This window comes from Bos grunniens, chromosome 27 (assembly GCF_055505025.1).
Source record: "Bos grunniens cultivar Pamir isolate PY7600 chromosome 27, Bosgru_T2T1.0, whole genome shotgun sequence".
In the NCBI taxonomy this organism is placed as follows: Eukaryota; Metazoa; Chordata; class Mammalia; order Artiodactyla; family Bovidae; genus Bos; species Bos grunniens.
The window spans coordinates 3372085-3392482 of record NC_141191.1 but is presented as its reverse complement, the minus strand read 5'-3'; the positions used below and the strand labels follow the sequence as shown (position 1 = coordinate 3392482).

At 44.4% G+C, this 20398-nt stretch overlaps 1 protein-coding gene across 1 annotated transcript in view; it reads left to right on the top strand.

The window, feature by feature from the left end:
• CSMD1 (CUB and Sushi multiple domains 1) overlaps positions 1 to 20398 on the top strand; it is a 2074203-nt gene that overhangs the window by 2006450 nt on the left and 47355 nt on the right. The window contains exons 54-56 of the mRNA XM_086379826.1: positions 7648 to 7821; positions 9205 to 9378; positions 20161 to 20349. Of these exons, the coding sequence (XP_086235952.1) occupies positions 7648 to 7821; positions 9205 to 9378; positions 20161 to 20349 (537 nt within the window). The remainder of the gene's footprint in view (positions 1 to 7647; positions 7822 to 9204; positions 9379 to 20160; positions 20350 to 20398) is intronic.

Here is a 20398-nt window from a genome sequence, read left to right as displayed (position 1 = left end):
GAACCCTCCTGCCAATGCAGGAGACATAAAAGATGTGAGTTCAATCCCTGAGTCAGGAAGATCCCCTGGAGGAGGGCATGGCAACCCACTCCAGTATTCTTACCTAGAGAATCCCACGGATAGAGGAGCCTGGGGTATAATCCATAGAGTCAGAAACCATCAAACACAACTGAAGCAACTTAGTATGTACACATGCAGACATAAGAAAATAATGGAATTAGTATGATATTTTACTCAAAATGAAAAGTAATATAACTTAAAATGTACATGATGAGGGGAAAATTATGAACTCGTAGCACACACAGAAGGACCAGGTGTTTTGGGAAACAGAAGGCTCATGGTGCTAAGAGATTATTAGTATTATTTCCTTCAGTCCATATCTGGGGTGAAGACTTCAGTTCTGTGAGGTAGTTCAAGTGAGCTGCTGAGTGCTTGAAATGCATTTGTGGTGAAGGTTCTGGTAACCATGACATGTGAGAAATGTTTAGGAAACTTGTGATCTTCAGTTTGGCCGGGGGAAAAGTTAGGAGGTAATTAATAGCTATTTTCAAATATTTAAAACAGTTGGTGGGAAAAAATTTAAAAACTGAAATTAATTAAACACATCTGCTGAGGGCAAGGACCAGGGTTGCTAATGACGTTAGTGATACATAATTCCATTCGTTGGCTTGAAATACCAGATGTACTTACAGAAGAATAGTTTTCAGATTCAATATAGGAAATATTTTCCCTTTTTATTCTTCAACAAGTGGGATCTGTCCAAGAATGTGATGAAGACTTCCTGAAGAAGTGGTTGGCTACCTGGCAGCTGTTTGTGGGGGGCTCCATTGGACTCTGTGCTGTTTTGATTCTATACCCAGCATGCTTTCTCCATCATAATGCAAAACACTTTGGCAAGAGCATTTTTTCAAGTTGTGAGTGAAGTATCTTGTTTATTTTTAGAGTTACTAGAACAAAAGAATTCCTTTGCTTGAGATTCTGTTTCACGTGGAGCAGGCATCCTGTTTCTAGCTGGGGTACAATGGTTATTTCTAATGATTTCCAGCAGGGAAGAACATGCCAGATTCCTTATGATCGTGGCAGCAGAAATGGCCAAGCACATGCATGGACACTGTCACAGTGGGAGTCTCGTGAGTGTTAACAGTAGGAGAGCTGGATTTAAGAAGGTGAAGGATGATTTTCTTCGTTCGACATCTGAGAACTGAACCTGTGCTGTATTTGAGGTCCCTTGCCAGAATTCTAAGCTAGAATTTTTGAGGAAAGATAGAATAAGGAAAACTTGGCAACCCTGTGTGCAACCATGATTAGAGCTAAAATTTAGGCAAAGTGCTACCTGTGAGCATCAGAGTCCATTTTTCTAAAGGGTTTGCCCTCGCTTCATCAGTGCGGCATCTCTGCCACAAGCAGGGTCTTCCCAGGCCGGGAATTGCCCAGGATGTGTTCTCATTCACCGTCTGCTGTGCAGCACTCCGCGTCTCCCTGGACTGCAGAATTAAGTACCAAGAAGGCTGACCCCATATCTACGCATCAGGTACCTTATAATCCATCAGGGAAGCGTTACAGTCCCCATGCTCCCTTAATTATCTTCTTCTGTTTATCTTCCCTGCGGTAGCTTGCACTGAACTCAACAGAGAACATGCCGACTCCACCAGGTTGTCCATTTGTAATCCAGGTCTCCTATCGCAGGAACCACATTAGTCTTTTAAGATCATTGATATCATTTAGCTTTATCAACACATAACAACCCATCATGACTTTCACTCTCTTACTTCTTTAGTCTGTAGCCCTCAAGATATCAGTGATAGATTGAGACATTTCCTCCACAAAGAACATTATCTCTTTTTCATTTGATTATTTTGCTGTTATTGGAGGTAAGTTTGCATTTGCTGCACTTTGATGACCTTTGATACACTTTGATGGGGAGATGAATTCTTTTGTAATGTGATATCATGGTGACATCTGAGTGGCTGAAGTAGCTATTAGTAGATGACATGATTCAAAATGATATTGTAGACACTGCTTTTCCATAGCTATTAGAGAATAAAACCAGAAAGGATTCAAGAATGTTGTGTTTTGCGACACATCCATGTACAGATTTTTAATAAAACAACTGGTTATGACAATGCTTGTATTACACCAAAAAGATATTAGAGGAGAAAGATTAACCCCACCCTCCTTGATCCTGGTATAAAATTGATCTTCAGTCTAAAATTTAGGCTGTGTGACAGTCAGGGAAGGTAAACTATTAGGAGCACTCAGTGCTAATTTCACAGCTTACATCTGTGCTGTCTGTGGCTCAGAGGTGAAAAGTACAGCATTCTCCCCAGCCACAGGCTCTTCTATCTGTATTTCTGAATATTGTCTAGTGATGTTCATTTAACTCCTCAAGAAATATTGCATAGGATAGGAAGTTAATAGGAGTTTTTTTTTCTATAAGGAATTTATAATCAAAGGAATAAATAAGATAAAAACCCAGTATCTTTAATAAAAAGTTGAGATTAATGAGTGGCAGGGGAGAGAGCCACACAAGATGCTTCCCATATTGGGGGCGGGGGCACTTTCATGAGCAGAGGTGTCTGCAAACCCGCAGAAACAGACTTGAGTCATTCCAGGAGTAAGTCACCCCACAGAACTAGTGACCGCTGCAGAGATGCAGAGCAGAGGGGCAGGCGGTCCTCAGGGAGCTCTGTGTGGTCCCTTGGTGCTGAGGGTCTGGGACTATGGCAACAAGATGTGGGAGGAATCCATATCCTTTCACAGATGCCCCTCTGGATCAGGCAGGGGCTCAGAGGTGGTGCAGAGACCAGGACCCTGCTCTAGAACTCATAGACTAAGGGTGGAGAAGAAGAGGTAAGAAAAACCATTTCCATCCTCTGAATTTAAGACAAAACAACCCTCACCATATGGTATTGTAAATAGATGGTCCTAGAGGTAGAGTCTCCTTCTGCAGGGAAACCTAAAATAAAGGAGATGTTTGAGTTGAGTATTGATTCTTGCCTGGGAAATCCCACAGACAGAGCTTGGTGGGCTGCAGTCCATGGAGTTGCAGAGTCAGACGCGAAACTAAGTGACTAACACTTTCACTTTCAGAGTGTGTCAAATAGAGACTTGATACAAACATATTCTGTGGCAAAGGGACCCGTCTTGGTTGTTGGTGTTACTAAGGGCCCTGAATGTCGCCCACTCATCACACCCCACCTGCCGATCCTCACAAAGATTCAGACACCTGCTACAACACTATAGTTTCTCCGACTTCCACAAAGACACTCAAGGATACCCCCCAGAATTGCTCATGGAAGGAAAAAAGTCTCATTTGTGGGAACTCAAGTGTGTTCCTTCATGAATATGCCAGATCTAGAGATTTAAATGCATATATCAGTTTTTACTGCTCAGCCATTAGCCTGTTTCCTGCATGTAAGGGGATCTGATCCATCTGAAATTTCGTGACCACTTATTAACACTCGGGTGGAAGTTTATAAACTGGCTTTAAAAGTCACTGCCAAATAGGCCTTTAGCCCCTCAGCTGGAGTTACTGGTGGAGCCTGCAGAATGAAGCAGACTGCATTTCTCAGTCTCCTGCAGGTACAGCATAGTTGTAGCGCTTCTTATTTTATTTTCAGCAACGAGTGCCAGTAATCACAAAGCAAATACAGAGGCTGAAAAATTTGGTTTGCAGATTTTGTAAAAATGTGTGGATGTATTCACTTCCAATCCCCAAACCAATATTTAGTATTTTTCCTGATACAAACTGGCACAGTGAAAAGAAGGTGACCTTACAATAGGGGATTCTGGGGTGTGGGAAATGTGTGTGTGTGTTGAGAGTGTGAGAGAGGGGCCTTGTGACAGGAGGCACACTTGTTCAGTTCCTGTGAACACCCAACCTCTACAACGGGAGATGCAGGCTCTAGGTCGGCCCAGACCAGGACACCCTGTCACCTGGGAGCCAGGGTGCCCAATGGGTCTCCTGGAGGAGCAGGTGTCCGTGGGACCAGGGGAACTGGATTCAGTTCCCAAATCACAGAATTTCCTTCTGAAATTGCATGAGTCTAGGTAATTGTAGGAGACTCTGACACAGGTTCAAGACACAGACTCTGACTCTGTCTTGAAAGAAGCATTTGGTCTGTGCATTCACTGTGTGTTCAGGGACAGCTGCTAACTGACCTCTGACACTTTGTGTCCACCGCTCAGTGAAGTCACCCCTGAAAGGCGGTACGATTTGTCAGGTGTCAGGCCGCGATCATTGCAACATCAGAGACAAGGTGCAGTGCAGAGAGCTCACCTGGACAATGCAAAATCCTATCCATGGGGAGACCCCATCTCTGAAATACACCTGCCCGGGGCCCCCTTCCAGATGCCTGGATGCAGTAGCAGGTGTGGGGGCTGAAGGGTGGAGGGATTCCACTCATCCCAGGGCAGAGTTCAGAATAGTCACTCCACTAGAAACAAGCTGGCAAAGCTTTTGTTCTGTCAGGCAACTGTATGGTCGGTCTACAACCCATACTAAGGCATCTGTCAATCCTAAAGGAAATCGACCCTGAATATTCATTGGAAGGACTGATGCTGAGTCTGCAGCTCCAATACTTTGGCCACCCGATGTAAAGGAGCTGACTCATTGGAAAATATCTTGATGCTGGGAAGTACTGAGGGCAGGAGGAGAAGGGGGTGACAGAAGATGAGATGGTTGGATGGCATCACTGACTCAATGTTTGAGCAAGCTCACAGAGATAGTGAAGTACAGGAAAGCCTTGTGCGCTGCAGTCCATGGGGTTGCAACAAGTTGGACATGACTTAGTGACTGAAAAACCACAATGGCATCTGTGTGTAGAATTTGGACAGTAACCTTCCAGAACGGCTGCCTGGAGAGGCAGGGCCTGTGGAGGCCCTATCCCCCCATTGTGGGATAGACACATCACACCCAGGAAGATCCAGTTCTACTCGCCCATGTGCTAGACCAAGCTGACTGATATCAAGGCCCTGGCTAGTGGCTTCTCTGTGCTTCTGACCATGAGCGGGGCTCCCACAGAGGGCATGGCTGCCATCCACCATGTCCAGTTCCCGCTCCTGATGAGTTTGCAGGAATCCCTGGACCTGGGAGGAAACCGAGAATCCCCTGTGGGTCCCTTGTTCTCCTTGGGTTTGACTCATGGCCTCCCCAACACAACTTCTGAGAGTTGACCCGGCCTCTACTCTGTGTTTTAGCAGAATTTGTTCCATGGATTTTATTCCTACTAATTCAGTTTTAGAGAAAGATTGTTAAAAGGAGTTCTGTCTTCTGTTTGGGACATCTAACTAAAATATAGTAAATAAAAACAATACCACTGTCATTACATCTGAAGTAGCATAAACTTAAAGACCAGTGATCTTGCAGCTTAAGGCACAGAGGACTCATTCTGCAGATGAGGCGAAACCTTCAGACCCTTGTGACCCAATCACATGTATAGAATCTCAGTCATTCTGGAATTTCATGGAATTCCCATTCCATCGTGCAGTTCATCTTAGCCGGCCAATGAATGATGTTTCCCATGGTTTAGGGTGTGAGACAGAGTCACTTGTCCAGAACTGAAAACAGCCACCCCGGCATGGAATTCCTGATTCTGCTACTGACTCTCAAGAACAATTTTAAGCTATTGGAGACTTACCCACTCCATAGTAATGCTTGTCCTCAGCAGGGAGAAAATGGAGAATTAAAATGTAAAGTTCTAAGAATGTGGAAATAATAGAATTTGTAATTCATACTTAAACTAAAAGCAAATCCATCCATTCCTTTAGGATATATCTCTCTGTCAGTCAACGCATCCATTGAATTAAAAATCACGTGCAGTTACAGTTTTACAGTATTCTACCTAAATCACTTGCTCCTTTCTAGCCAGAGCTCTCAGGTTCTGATTTGTGGCAGATTATTAAATTCATGAGTCGGATTGAAGTAAAAATAAAATAATCCACATGCTCTTCACTCTGAGATTTTCTGCCCACACTTTGATGGAACCATTTCTGACGCATTTGTCAGGAAATCCAGCCTCCTAACCTAGGTGCAATAATACTGGCTGCAGAATTGCCTAAAAGCGTTTAGCGATCTTGTTTAAGCTGAAGCCAAATGCTAATGAAAAAGAAACAAGCAAACACAAAACCCAGAGGCCTGGCATCCCAGTGTGAGGTCTCCCAGATAATCACATCACTTTATTTAATTTAGGAGATACTTCTCTTGAAACGTGCAGGGCTGCCCTCATCCCTCATCTCAATTCTCTCTCTTTCTTTTTTTCCGGTTAATAGAGTTTCTTGCCCTTTCTTTGCTGCTGATTGTGCTCAGTAGAGGGCTCCCAGGTGGTGCTAGTGGTAAAGAACCTGCCTGCCAATGTAGGAGACTAGAGACATGGGTTTGATCCCTGGACTGGGAAGATCCCCTGGAGGAAGGCATGGCACTCACTCCAGTATTCTTACCTGGAGAATCCCATGGATAGAGGAGACTGGTGGACTATAGTCCATGGGGTTGCAAACAAATGACTAGAGCAACTTAGCACGCATGCACCAGTGCTCACTGAAATACTAATAGCTAAATGTAGCCAAAATTGGGGAAGTTGCACAACATAGAGTGTGAACTGTGTAAGGCTGTAACCTAAAAGGCTAAAATGGGTGCGCTTCTGGAAAATGAATAGTTTGGTCCCATAACTCCATAATCTTCATTTTAACTGAGACTATAAAAATAAATCAAATCCAGGTTCTCAGTACAGGGACTCGACGCCTTGGTCTGGCTAATGGTGTGCTCCCTTTAGGCCTGCAGTTGCCTCTGTCGGGGTGTGTGATGCCCGGCTTGGCTGCATGCCTCCTCCCCACTCCTCACCTCTTTAAGATGAAACTCCCTGGGATGCTTTCTGTGTCAGACCTCTGAGGATGGCCTTACTCTTCATGGAATCCCCAGCCCCGAAGACACTGCTGGCCTGAAAACAGGACTCCAATGGACGTTTCCTGAAACTGGATTTATTTTATAACACGAGTCCTTCCTCTAGAATTTCACTAATAGTTCAGGAATCTAACTCTCCCTGGAAATCCCTCCATACCTTTCTGTGCTACACATATTCAATAGGGTTACGGAACTTACATTAGTTCCAAGTGTCTCTTCCTTGCTTTTGGCTTTTATTTACCAGATAAATACCATAAAATATGAATGAAAAATAAGTAGAAGAAATGAATGGAGAAACCATAACTAGGGGATACCCTTTAACAATTTTCTATTTGAAATATTACTTATGTTCCCACAACTGTTGAGAAAAATTAAGCTGAAAAGCAAAACATATAAAATATATATATATATTATATTTATATTTATATAAATGGAAAACCTTTAAATACTGTTTGTATTCAAGGCTGTTAGTTACTTGACAATAAAGACAAATTATGAATGCATTACTTCTATAATTTTTTATTGATATATAGTCCATTGACATTGTGTTAATCTCTTCTCTACAGCAGAGTAACTCAGTTACACATGATGCATAATCTGTTTCACGTTCTCTTCCATTCTGGTGTATTCCAGGCTGTTGCATGTAGCTCCCTGTGCTAAACAGTAGGACCCTGTTGTTTGTCCATGAATGTGCTTTTACAGAAGACACACTCTCCAGTGTGTATTTGTTGGTTTTGTTCATTTTCCAGCTGGCCACTGTGGCTCCCCGGACCCCATCGTGAATGGTCACATCAGCGGCGATGGCTTCAGTTACAGGGACACAGTGGTGTATCAGTGCAACCCCGGCTTCCGGCTTGTGGGGACTTCCGTCCGGATATGCTTGCAAGACCACAAGTGGTCCGGACACACCCCAGTCTGTGTCCGTAAGTACCTTCTGCGAACTAATTCGGGCGGTGTTGCCCTTAGGGGTGTGTTCCTTTTGTCATTAAGTTGTAGCACAGACATGTCTAATCTCAGAGGAGAAGATGGAGAGCTGACGGGAGAGAGAGAAAACACGGGCACTCCCCCACTTCCGTCTCTGGTCCTCCTCCCATTCCAAGTTTTCCCAGCCCTCTGCCAGCTTCCCATCCACATTGCATTTGCTCACAGCTCATCTCAGATGGGTCCCAAGATGAGGATGTCAGGCATTTATTCTCCTAGACGCCATCACAGGACGACCAGGTGGACACCCCCTCTGACTAGTGGAGGGTAGGGCTGCTGAGCCTGAGTCTGCAGGTCAACTTCGCAGGTGCCCCCCGAGTCCACCTCCAGTCTTCTGTGTTGTGTTGTGTTTCTGTCATTGCTTCGTCAAGAACACAGACAGCTTTGAACGCAGTCCTTCCTTTCGTATAAGGTGAAACTGTACGTAACAATTGTCCTCAAACTTTCTAACTTCAAAGGCAAATGCCAACTCCTATTTTTAGAAGAGAGTGTACCTCTATCGCAAATTTCCTTTTAAGCCAATTTTTCCTAATATGTTCTCTATTTTCCTAAACAAAGGGAACATTGATGTAAGTTTACGAAAGTGACGGATCTTCTCTGTGATAGTGCTGTGGTAAATGTACAAAGGTCAAGGGTGAAAGTTTTACTTGAAAGGGAAAGTGGTTGACAAGATAAGTGAGAAGAACACCAGTGTTACAGCTGTAATGTGTTTCTTTTGAAAGGGCCAGTCAAAAGTATCTTCGTGATTTGTGTTACTGTGATTGTGGGCATCACAGGATGACAGTTGACTGCATAAACAGGGGATGTTGAAGAAAATAGGATTTGAGCATGCACACATTTTTGCTAATTTCATGATGTTTACATTGATTTGGGAATAACTTATACATACATAATTTAAATTTTCAGCTAAATTCCTTTAATGTTTCAAAATGAGAGTTCCACAAAATTAGCTGATGTTTTCTAGGGGAAAAATATTCAAAACTCATGATTAACAGAACATTTTTTCATCTTGTTTTTCATTGTTTTATTTCAAAATTACTTGATATCCCGTCATGAAGTAAATAAGAAATAATTATGATTATGAACAAAAGCAGGTGCTGGTTATTTTCCACAATTAGTTATAATAAAAACCTGTGGTTCAACCCATGACTCTTTCTCCTGGTTTCTGCTTCCAAATATAAACACAATCTGTAACATATCTGATCTGCTGTCAACCCTCTAATTAACACGTTTAACACATATGATATGTATGAATGAAGAATTCTAGGTGAAGGTGATGACTTGTTCATCTTCTGACCACCGTGTGGACCTGTGTTCCTCCACAGCCATCACCTGTGGACACCCGGGGAACCCCGCCCACGGGCTGACCAATGGCAGCGAGTTCAACCTGAACGACATGGTGAACTTTACCTGCAACCCCGGCTACCTGCTGCAGGGTGCGTCTCGAGCCCAGTGTCGGAGCAATGGCCAGTGGAGCAGCCCCCTGCCCACCTGCCGAGGTAGGAGAGCCCCCGGTCAGCGGGGGCAACCACACACCAGGGTTGGAGGGCTTCTGCACCCGCTTTCCACATGGTGGAATAAAGTTTCTGAGGATGACACACAAATCTCTCCATGGTCTCTGGTCTTTGGCCAGATATTCAGTCATAGAAGCCTGGGACTCTGTGCTTCAAAGACTTCTTCTATTTATCCTTCTCCTCACTTGGGCACTCATTTATCTCTACCACATATACTCCATGCCCTTGGTCCTTACAATTCTAGACTTAAGGATGTACTTAAGAAGTTCTAACTGCTTTTAGATCTCAAGTTTTAGATCTCAGGGCTTCCCTGATAGCTCAGTTGGTAAAGATTCCACCGGCAGTGTGGGAGACCTGGGTTTGATCTCTGGATTGGGAAGATCCCCTAGAGAAGGGAATGGCTACTCATTTAGTATTCTGGCCTGGAGAATTCCACAGACTGTATAGTCCATGGGGTCGCAAAGAGTTGAACACAGCTGAGCAACTTTCACACTCACACTTAGATCTCAAGTTTTAGAAATTTGCTTCTTAAAAATTGTCACACAGATTTGGATTAACACTTAAATTTCCAAGGAAATGATGCTCTGTAGTTTTTGAGTTTTTAAGAGTTTAGAGAACTTGGACATTGACAGATTCATCTTGTAGTCTTTAGTTCATGCTGTTTAAGGTTTTGCTCCAATTACCTTCCATTAAAACATCTCTCATACTGAAGGTGAACATTCTTCCATACGAAGGTAAAGTGTTATTTCTGTTTGTTTTTGGTAGTAACAGTATTAAAGCCAGACACATACAAAGGTCCTGTGCTCTGACAATCACCCACCTTCCCACTGGGTACACAAGGAAGCTCTATTCAAAAGCAACAATAGCAGGATGGGAATTCAGGCTGTGCTTCAAAAGGCAGTCACTTGAAATTTGGCTACCTACCTATCCATGCTGGCAAGCATCTATATCAGAGTGCTTCACTGCAGCTCAAAAACAGAGTAATGCCTCCTCATTCCACTTCCCTCTAAAACTCCCTTTTCAACATGAGAAAGTCTTGCCATGAAGAGCAGACCCCCAGGTTCCCTGTTCTCACTGTCTCCAGAAGGCAGGCTTCAGGTTTGTCCTATTGGGGGAGGAGAAGTGAAGTATTAGGCACTCAGTCATGTCTGACTCTTTGCGTCCCCACAGACTGTAGCCCACCAGGCTTCTCTGTCCATGGGATTCTCCAGGCAAGAATACTAGACTGAATTGCCATTCCCTTCTCCAGAGGATCTTCCTGACCCAGGGATCAAACCTGGGTCTCCTGCACTGCAGGCAGATTCTTTACCATTTGAGCTTCAGGGAAGTCCTGGGGAAGGAAAGGGTGGAGTATCTCATGGAGATGCCCCTGGTTTCTCATCCCAAAGCTCATGCTGGTTTCCTGACAATGTGGGGCATCTGGCCAGCCTGTACATTGGCAGGTTAACCTTGTAGATTACATGTTATCATTAAATCCTATTAGGCAGGGGCAGTGATTGGGATGAATGGAGTTAGGGGATGTCTGGAATGTGTGAGCTGGCACAACTGGTTGGCTTCTACGTATGTCTGGCCCCTCCCCTTCAGTGGGACACTCCAGCGGCCCCTAGTGCTTCCTGAGCATGGTGTAGGCATGGCTGTGATAGCCATGGTGAATCATTCACCCCCTCTCACAGGGAAACACCGTGCCCACATGTCTGCCCGGAGCCCTGGGCACTTGGATGGCAGTGGAGAGACTGGGCAATGGTATCCACCACTTGTTCCAGCAACTTCAGAGATAAGCTAAAGATTCAGTTCAGTTCAGTCACTCAGTCAGGTCCCACTCTTTGCGACCCCATGGACTGTAGCACGCCAGGCCTCCCTGTCCATCACCAATTCCCAGAGCCTACTCAAACTCATGTCCATTGAGTCGGTGATGCCATCCAAACATCTCATCCTCTGTCATCTCCTTCTCCTCTTGCCCTAAATCTTTCCCAGCATCAGGGTCTTTTCAAATGAGTCAGCTCTTCACATCAGGTGGCCAAAGTACTGGAGCTTCAGCTTCAGCATCAGTCCTTCCAAGGAATATTCAGGACTAATTTCCTTTAGGATGGACTGGTCGGATCTCCTTGTGGTCCAAGGGACTCTCAAGAGTCGACTCTGTAGGAGAGGGAGAGGGAGGGATGATTTGGGAGAATGGCATTGAAACATGTATAATATCATATATGAAACGAGTCGCCAGTCCAGGTTTGATGCACAATACTGGATGCTTGGGGCTGGTGCACTGGGACGACCCAGAGGGATGGTATGGGGAGGGAGGAGGGAGGAGGGTTCAGAATGGGGAACACAGGTATACCTGTGGCGGATTCATTTTGATATATGGCAAAACCAATACAATATTGTAAATTTAAAAAATAAAAAAATAAATGGATAATGCCAAAAAAAAAAAAAAAAAAGTCTTGTCCAACACCACAGTTCAAAAGCATCAGTTCTTCAGTGCTCAGCTTTCTTTATGTCCAATTCTCACATCCATACATGACTACTGGAAAAACCATAGCTCTGATTAGAGGGACCTAGCTAAAGGTTAAAAAGCCTTAATCAAACTGTTTTCTCTATCCACTATGACAGGGAAAGATAGCTCAAGTGTAAGAATGATTAAAAATGGAGGCACATAAATTTGGGTCCAGTTAATCTTCACAGGGGGTTATGGCATAGCTGTGTCTTTGATGTCTTAGGCTTGAAGGGATGTCTAGATCCATTCCTTCAGAACCCTTCTCCTCAACCTAACATTTACTAAGCACCAACTGTGTTCTGAGTGCTATGCAATATACTATCAATACAGAGCTGGCTGAAATAATTCATACCTTTAAGCAGGTAATAATCTAGAGATTAGGGCTGGTTAATTAGGGAGAAAGGCCCCCAGCTACTGAGATTGCCCACTGGACACAGGAAAGATGGAGTAAATTCAAAGAGCAGGCTTTTAATTATCAAAATATCTTTTCTGTACCTCATTTTCCTTTGTCGTAGCTTAGTTGCTAACTCATGTCTATACTCCTGTGCAAACGCCGTGGACTGTACCCGCCAGCCTCCTCTGTCCACAGGTTTTCCCAGGCAAGAATACTGGAGTGGGTTGCCATATCCTTCTCCATCATTTTCACCCAACTTATGCCGAAGCAATGGCGAAGAAATCAAATGCCTGTCATTTAACAATAGTTCTTGGTGTTTGGGGCTTCCCTTGTGGCTCAGCTGATAAAGAATCCACCTGCAATGCAAAAGACCTGGGTTCAATTCCTGGGTTTGGAATATCCCCTGGAGAAGGGAAAGGCCACCCACCCATCCCTGGAGAATTCCATGGACTGTATAGTCCACGGAGTTGCAAAGAATCAACACGACTGAGCAACTTAGACTTTCACTTGGTGTTTTACAATAGGTGCTGGTCCTTTAGCAGCCCATGGCTCAGTGTGAAGGAGGTCAGGGTTCTTTTTAATGACTTCAGTGTTCATTTTGACTTGTCTTTTCTTCCTGCCTTTTCTTGGAAAATTGGAAAGAACTTATTTTTTTAAATAGATTTTTTTTTAGATCAGTTTTAGGTTCAGAGCAAGATTTAGAAGAAGGTGCAGAGGCTTCCCAGTACCCCTTGCCCCCACAGTGCACACCCCTAATTATCAACATCCCTGCAAGATGGTGCATTTATTAATAGTGATGAACCTACGTGGAACACTTTGGCTGCACTGAGCCTTAGCTGCTGCTTGGGCTTTTCTCTAGTTGTAGTGAGCGATGGAGGCTCACTAGCTCTGCTGCTCAGGATTGTTTTGTGGTGGTTTCTCTTATCGCAGAGCATGGGCTCTAGGGCCTGAGGGCAAGCTCAAAGGCTTAGTCGCCCCTTGGCTTGTGGAACTGTCCCAGGCCAGGGATTGAACGTGTCCCCTGCATTGCAAGGCAGAATCTTAACCGCTGGACCACAAGGGAAACCCAGGGTTTTGGTTTTAACACAGGACCCATGGGTTTGGACAGGTGTATGATGCGTGTGGCTTCCCAGGTGGCAGTGGTGGTAAAGAACCCGCCTGCCCATGCAGGAGACATTAGAGACTTGGGTTCGATCCCTGGGTTGGCAAGATCCCCTGGAGGAGAGCATGGAACCCACTCCAGTATCCTTGCCTAGAGAACTCCATGGACAGAGGAGCCTAGTGAGCTACTGTCCATGGGGTCACAAAGGGTGGGCCATGACTGAAGCAACTTAGCACGCACACATGAGGACAGGTAGCTGTGATTGCTGTACCTGCCCAGTATTTTCACAGCCCTTGTTTAGCCTCCTCAGCCCTCCTTCCCCTCAGCACCTGGCAACCCCTGATCTTTTTACCATCTCTATAGTTTTGCCTTTTCTAGAATGTCAAGTTGGAACCACAATATGTAACTATTTCAGATCTGAATTTTCATGTAGTGTATGCATTTAAGTTTCCTCTATGCTTTTTATTGGCTTGATGGTACGTTTTTAAGAATGAGTAAAATCCTATGTCTGGAAGGATCACAGTCTATCTGTAGATTTACCTCCTGAGGGACATCTTGGTTGCTTCCAAGTTTTGGCAACTGTAGATAAACCTGCTGTAATCATTCCCATGTAGGCTTCTGTGTGGACAGAAGTTTTTAACTCCCTTGGGTAAATATTAAGGAACAGGATTTCTCAGTTGTATGGTAAGAGTTATGTTTAATTTGGTAAGAAACCTCCAAAATGTCTTCATAACTAGCTGCACAGTCTGATCCCCACCGGCAGCAATGAGAGTTCCAACTCCCCATCAGGTCAGCATCTGCAGTGTCCGCGTTCCGAGTGGTGGCCGTGCTGATAGGTGTGCAGTGGAATCTCGTTGTTGTCTAATTTGCATCTCCCTGATGACATATGACCTGCAACATCTTTCCATGTGCTTATTTGCCGTCTGTAAGTCTTCTCTGCTGCGGGGTCAGTTACGGCCTGTGGCTCATTTTTCAGTTGAGTTGTTTTCCACTGTTGAGTTTTAAGAGTTCTTTTTCAGTTTTGGGTAGCCATCCTTTATTAGCTGTGTCCTTTCTAATATTGTCTCTTATCCTGTGGCTTGTCTTCTTATTCTCTTGACCCTGCCTTTGGAAGAGCAGATCTTTAAAATGAGTACTTAATTTTAAAAGCTGGCACCTCCAAAACCTCTGATAAAAGGGGAGATGACTGACAAGTATTGTCATCCCAGCTTCGAGGGGATTAGAAACCCCCCAGCAAGCCAGATGCCTCCTGTGCACATTTTCTGTTATTCTCTGTTGCTTTGTGTTGCTTTGTTTATGAAGTACAGGGTACTGTCTAATTCACAGAATTTACATGAAAATTATTCAATGAGGAAAAGCATGGTTTCAAAGAGGTCAGGCTCATAAAGATAGTAAAGTGTCAGAAAAAAAAATGACAAGAAATTTTAAAAGTTTAAATTAACAGAAATAACTCCCCTATTAACACAATTTTCCAGAGATTCTCCATATGCCCTGCACTATGGCCTGATTCTTCTCTGTGTGATTCCTTTAATAATTCTCCAGAAGGTCTAAGGTGTATCTTGTGTAAGCATGCTGGTGTGCTTCATTTCTTCCCCCCTCCAAATGTTGAATGCAGTTCCCCCATGTCTAATCTGGGGAGTGGGGGTCAATGAGCTGTGGAATCCTGAGCATGCGTGCTCAGCTCCTGAGTTGTGTCTGACTCATTTCCACCCATGGACTGCCGTCTGCCAGGCTCCTCTGTCCATGGGATTTCCCAGATAAGAATACTGGAGTAGGTTTCCATTTCCTTCTCTACAGGATCTTTCCAACCCAGGGATTGAACCTGTGTCTCCTGTACTGGCAGGTGGGTTCTTCACCATCTGAGTTCCCTGAGAAGCCAGCCCTATAGTATTTGGTTAATGATGGGAAAGAGAAACTCCACCAGAACTTTGGAATGAAACTCCAGGTAAATCTGTGCTCAAGTGAGGCTGGTGTAGATGCAGATTTTCAGTCTCTCCACCTGGAGTCACATTTTATCCTCAGACTCAGCCCTATCCATAAAAAAGCTCAGACCATGCCTGATGCATTTGTGATACATCAGATCACCGTCATCCAGGAACTGGGGAAGATTGAAGGCAGGAGGAGATGGGGATGACAGAGGATAAGATGGTTGGATGGCATCACTGACTCAATGGACATGGGTTTGAGCAAACTCCAGAAAACAGTGAAGGATAGAGGAGCCTGGCATGCTGCAGTCCACGGGGTCACAAAGAGTTGGAAACGACTGAGCCACCGAACAACAACAACATACAGGAAATGACTCAACCCCCAACGCTACCTTTACAAACAGGACCAGGAAAATAAATAAATTAAAAAGCCACCCTTTTCTACTAATAGTGATATCTTTCTGGAGTAAATAAGTTATATGGCTGCAGACTTTAACACAGAATGAAAATAGACGTTGTCATGTCTACTCTAAGAGTCAGGTTTATGTCTGCTGTTTCAAGGCCCTGTTTCTAAAGAAGAGCATTCTCTGAGTCTTTGTCTCTTAAATTCCAAAATACGTGTCAAGTTCAAGGACAAGAAATGAGGTAGACCCAAGTCTGACAGTCTTAGGAGAAGTCACAGTGTTTTATTTCCTCATGTAAAAATGTTTGTGTTACAGGCAAACATTAGGAGGTTTTATTTTTTTTTTCCATCTTATCTACAGTTTTGTAGGATTGGTCATTTTAATGCAGAGAATATATGTCCTTTGCTGTTACATACGTAAGAATAAAGAAAATTAAGAAACTCTGGGGTGAGTGAAGACTCTGTTCTGCTTAGAGAGGAATGAAAAGGGAAACAAGCAAACAAAACAAAAGCTTATTAAACTTGCATAACTGAATCTGGAACTGTTTACTTCAGATTGGGACTCTTAACCCACATGGCTGGGACTCAAACCCAGTCAAAACCCAGTTTTGGACCTGAACCTACGTGGCTGGGACTCAAACCCAGCCAAAACCCACAGTACCTGGTTTCAGGACCTAATGAAGCTCAGGTTCTTGATGTCTCATCCTGGAAAGAATTCAGTGAGAGACAAAGTGATAGGTAAGAAGTTAATTTATTCAGATACAGAGAGAATCACACTCCACAGATGAGGGTGGGCCCTGGCAGAGGGTGAATGCGGCCACAAAATTTGGTGTGGTTAGTTTTTATAGGCTTGGTAATTTCATATGCTAACGAGTGGGAGGATTATTCCAGCTGTTTTTCAGAAGGGGTGGAGATTTCCAGGATTTGGGCCACTGCCTACTCCTTGGTCTTTTAACAGCTCCATGGAACTGTCATGGCACTTCTGGATGTGTCTTTGACTTGTTGATGGAGGATTAAGGTCTAGTCTTGTCTGTCATCTTGGTACCATTTGATTCTGATTGGTTTATGTTGTGTTCTTTGGCTGTGGCATCCTCTCAAAAGTTGTGCCCTGCCACTTTGCCTCCTGTTACAAATCCAGGGTCTTAGAGTTAGTTAATCCTCAACTTCACTGGAGAACATCAGTTTTCTTCTACAACCGGGCAAAGAAAGTCTGGGTTTCTGTGCGTTCTAAGTAAACCAGCACATGTGACATGCTTATCACAGTGCTTGACGCATAGAAGGTTCTCAGTCTCCCCACCCCCACCCCCACCTGTCTCTGAAATAGAATCAATAGCAATCAATTAGAATGTTTCTTCTTTATCCAACCTGAATGTCTCATTACACCTAAAATCAGTTTCTTTATTCTTATCAGTTATTGATAAAAAATGAAAGGTAACCTTCATATATTTGAAAAATCCTCACAATGGGAGAAGGCGATGGCACCCCACTCCAATACTCTTGCCTGGAAAATCCCATGGATGGAGGAGCCTGGTGGGCTGCAGTCCATGGGGTCTCGAAGAGTCGGACACCACTGAGCGACTTCACTTTCACTTTTCACTTTCATGCATTGGAGAAGGAAATGGCAACCCACTCCAGTGTTCTTGCCTGGAGAATCCCAGGGACGGGGGAGCCTAGTGGGCTGCCATCTATCGGGTCACACAGAGTCGGACATGACTGAAGCAACTCAGCAACAGCAGCAGCAGCAGCATAATAAATTGTTTTTTTTTTCCCCTGTGACCAGTAATCTTATATTTAAATTTTGATTCATGCAGTTAGTAAACAAGCTGAAAACATTTATTCTGTGCAGTACACTGAACACTGCAGAGTCATCTCACCTTCAATTGTCCTCTCAACTTTGCATAATCCCTTCTATTGGAAAACTTAAAAACAAATATTACTCAAAACTCTAATCAACTATGAATGCTTTTTTTTTTTTAATGAGTGAACTAATCCTTACCCATTTTTTTCCCACTGCCAAAGAATTTAATTTGGCTATAGTTTCCATTATGAAGCATCATTTTCTTGTATTTCCTGTTTGTGATCAGATTTTTAATGAGCCATAAAAGAAAATAAGAAATAAGCAAGAAACAGGAGTAAACATAGAAAAAGAAATGTAAATACAAATTGTAAGATAGAATGAAAGAATTAAGAAGATAAGGAAACCGTTCTTTCCTCCCTCCTCTCTCCCTCCTCCCTTCCCGTCCTTCCTCCCTTTTCTCACAAAGCTCTATGTCCACTGCAGGAGGTTCAGGAGTCCTCAGGTAGTTTGGAGCTCTGATCCTTACCTAACTCTGGTATAGCCACCTTTGTGACCTCAGACGTGTTGCTGATCCATTACACGAATGTTTTAACCCCCAGTGAAAGTGAAGAGGAACTAAAAAACCTCTTGATGAAAGTGAAAGAGGAGAGTGAAAAAGTTGGCTTAAAGCTCAACATTCAGAAAACTAAGATCATGGCATCTGGTCCCATCACTTCATGGGAAATAGATGGGGAAACAGTGTCAGACTTTATTTTGGGAGGCTCTAAAACCACTGCAGATGGTGATTGCAGCCATGAAATTAAAAGACGCTTACTCCTTGGAAGGAAAGTTATGACCAACCTAGATAGCATATTCAAAAGCAGAGACATTACTTTGCCAACAAAGGTCCGTCTAGTCAAGGCTATGGTTTTTCCAGTGGTCATGTATGGATGTGAGAGTTGGACTGTGAAGAAAGCTGAGTGCCAAAGAATTGATGCTTTTGAACTGTGGTGTTGGAGAAGACTCTTGAGAGTCCCTTGGACTGCAAGGAGATCCAACCAGTCCATTCTAAAGGAGATCGGTCCTGGGTTTTCTTTGGAAGGAATGATGCTAAAGCTGAAACTCCAGTACTTTGGCCATCTCATGTGAAGAGTTGACTCATTGGAAAAGACTCTTATGCTGGGATGGTTTGGGGGCAGGAGGAAAAGGGGACGACAGAGGATGAGATGGCTGGATGGCATCACATATGCGATGGACGTGAGTTTGAGTGAACTCTGAGAGTTGGTGATAGACAGGGAGGCCTGGTGCGCTGAGATTCATGGGGTCACAAAGAGTGGGACATGACTGAGCAACTGAACTGAACTGAAACACAAATGTCCTCCAGGAATCCACATGGGCTGTGTGTGTGGGACAATGTTTCCCTTTCTCTCCAGCTGAGGACTTCCTGTTCTGTGTCAGGTTTTAATACCTGAACATCAAGGCCAGGTCTCTGTGCTTAGCGTGTTGAGGGGTGTGATGCTGGGATGTGGGGAGATGCCTACAGTGAGTCTGCTGCTGGTTTTGCTCTGATGTGTTACCCTCTGCTAGACACTGTGTCTCCAACTAAAAGAATGTAGCAGTTGCCACAGGTCTGAAATGTGGGCAAGAGCATGGCTCCTGCAGCTGCCTGTTCAGCCCTGGGCAGTCAGAGTGCAGACAGTCCCGGCCCCTTCTCTCCTCTGCACCTGTGGTGGCTGGTCCCCTCCCCGACACCAGCAGGTGCTCAAGCTCGAAGAACATGTCCCCTGTCCCTGTGGTTTCTACAGGGGAAAACCTCAAACCAGGGGCTACGTTATTTTACATTGTCAGGTGGTGCTAGTGGTAAAGAACCTGGCTGCCAATGGAGGAGACATAAGAGATGTGGGTTCAGTCCCTGGGTTGGGAAGATCTCCTGCGTGAAAGGCATGGCAACCCAGTCCAATATTCTTGCCTGGGAAATCCCTGGATGGAGGAGCCTGGCAGGCTAAAGTCCATGGGGTCACAAAGAGTTATACATGATTGGGGCGACTTAGCACAGACATTTAACAGAAATCACTGCAGGCACATATTGAAGCATTAGTGCATGTGATGGGGGTAGGGGGTGGAATTAGTTTGTGTGTCCCAGGCTGCCCTAAACCCTCACACTCACATACAAAGACTTTAACTTCAGCCATTTCTACTTTAAAATTTTCATAATGTAAAAATATAACCAGGAAAACTAATTTTAGGCTTTACATTGAAGAAGCATATTATTAGGAAGCAGTTAAAAGCTATCAGTCTCATGTTTAAATTGCTGTAGAAGCCAATATGTTGCTCAATATTTTTTTGAAGCCTGGTGACCCAGAGCAGGAAGTGGAGATCGTCAAGGCTGCAGGATTTCACACTAAGCCTTGGCTGTGAGGCTGTCATCTTACAAACTTCCCAAAACCACGAGGAGGAGTTCACCTTCTCTGCAGTCTGTTTCGTTTGTAAATATTGTTGTTGTTGTTTAGTTAGCCGTGTCTGACTCTTTGTGACCCCCTAGACTGCAGCCCACTGGGCTCCTCTGTCGCCCTGGGATTCCCCAGCTGAGAACACTGGAGTGGGTTGCAGTCCCCCCACTCCAAGACTGTAACCGTAGAGCTGCATGTAAACTATGTGTGGTGTGCTTCCCTCCACAGTGGTGAACTGCTCTGACCCAGGCTTGGTGGAAAACGCCGTTCGTCACGAGCACCAGAACCTCCCCGAGGGTTTTGAGTATGGAGTGACTGTTGTATATCAGTGCAAGAGGGGCTTCTACCTGCTGGGATCCTCCGCCCTCACCTGCATGGCGAATGGCCTGTGGGATCGCTCTCTGCCCAAGTGTCTGGGTGAGTGGGGTCGTCTGGCCTTCAAAGAACACTGCCAACACAACATATG